The sequence below is a fragment of the Anopheles bellator genome, unplaced genomic scaffold, assembly GCF_943735745.2.
Source record: "Anopheles bellator unplaced genomic scaffold, idAnoBellAS_SP24_06.2 scaffold03087_ctg1, whole genome shotgun sequence".
In the NCBI taxonomy this organism is placed as follows: domain Eukaryota; kingdom Metazoa; phylum Arthropoda; class Insecta; order Diptera; family Culicidae; genus Anopheles; species Anopheles bellator.
Genome location: NW_026687209.1, coordinates 1 through 1019, shown reverse-complemented (window position 1 = coordinate 1019; position 1019 = coordinate 1). Strand labels below are relative to the sequence as shown.

The following is a 1019-nucleotide window of genomic DNA, read 5'->3' as shown; positions in this document are numbered from 1 at the left end:
ATCCAGAAGGAGTCGACCCTTCACTTGGTCCTCCGTCTGCGTGGTGGTATGCAGATCTTCGTGAAGACCTTGACTGGCAAGACCATCACCTTGGAGGTTGAGCCGTCGGACACGATCGAGAACGTCAAGGCTAAGATCCAGGACAAGGAGGGTATTCCCCCAGATCAGCAGCGTTTGATCTTCGCCGGTAAGCAACTGGAGGACGGACGCACCCTGTCGGACTACAACATCCAGAAGGAATCGACTCTTCACTTGGTCCTCCGTCTTCGTGGTGGTATGCAGATCTTCGTGAAGACCTTGACTGGCAAGACCATCACCTTGGAAGTTGAGCCGTCGGATACCATCGAGAACGTCAAGGCTAAGATCCAGGACAAGGAGGGTATTCCCCCAGATCAGCAGCGTTTGATCTTCGCCGGTAAGCAACTGGAGGATGGACGCACTCTGTCCGACTACAATATCCAGAAGGAATCGACTCTTCACTTGGTCCTCCGTCTGCGTGGTGGTATGCAGATCTTCGTGAAGACCCTCACTGGCAAGACCATCACCTTGGAGGTTGAGCCGTCGGACACGATCGAGAACGTCAAGGCTAAGATCCAGGACAAGGAGGGTATTCCCCCAGATCAGCAGCGTTTGATCTTCGCCGGTAAGCAGCTGGAGGATGGACGCACTCTGTCCGACTACAATATCCAGAAGGAGTCGACCCTTCACTTGGTCCTCCGTCTGCGTGGTGGTATGCAGATCTTCGTGAAGACCCTCACTGGCAAGACCATCACCTTGGAAGTTGAGCCGTCGGATACCATCGAGAACGTCAAGGCTAAGATCCAGGACAAGGAGGGTATTCCCCCAGATCAGCAGCGTTTGATCTTCGCCGGTAAGCAACTGGAGGATGGACGCACTCTGTCCGACTACAACATCCAGAAGGAGTCGACCCTTCACTTGGTCCTCCGTCTGCGTGGTGGTATGCAGATCTTCGTGAAGACCTTGACTGGCAAGACCATCACCTTGGAGGTTGAGCCGTC

At 54.3% G+C, this 1019-nt stretch overlaps 1 protein-coding gene across 1 annotated transcript; it reads left to right on the top strand.

Annotated features, from left to right (window-relative positions):
• Positions 1-6: 6 nt before the first annotated feature.
• LOC131214863 (polyubiquitin-B) lies at positions 7-1013 on the top strand (the record flags this gene model as incomplete). Its single annotated transcript, XM_058209191.1, has 1 exon — positions 7-1013. A coding segment is annotated over exon 1 (965 nt), but the record flags the coding sequence as incomplete, so codon positions are not given.
• Positions 1014-1019: the final 6 nt, after the last annotated feature.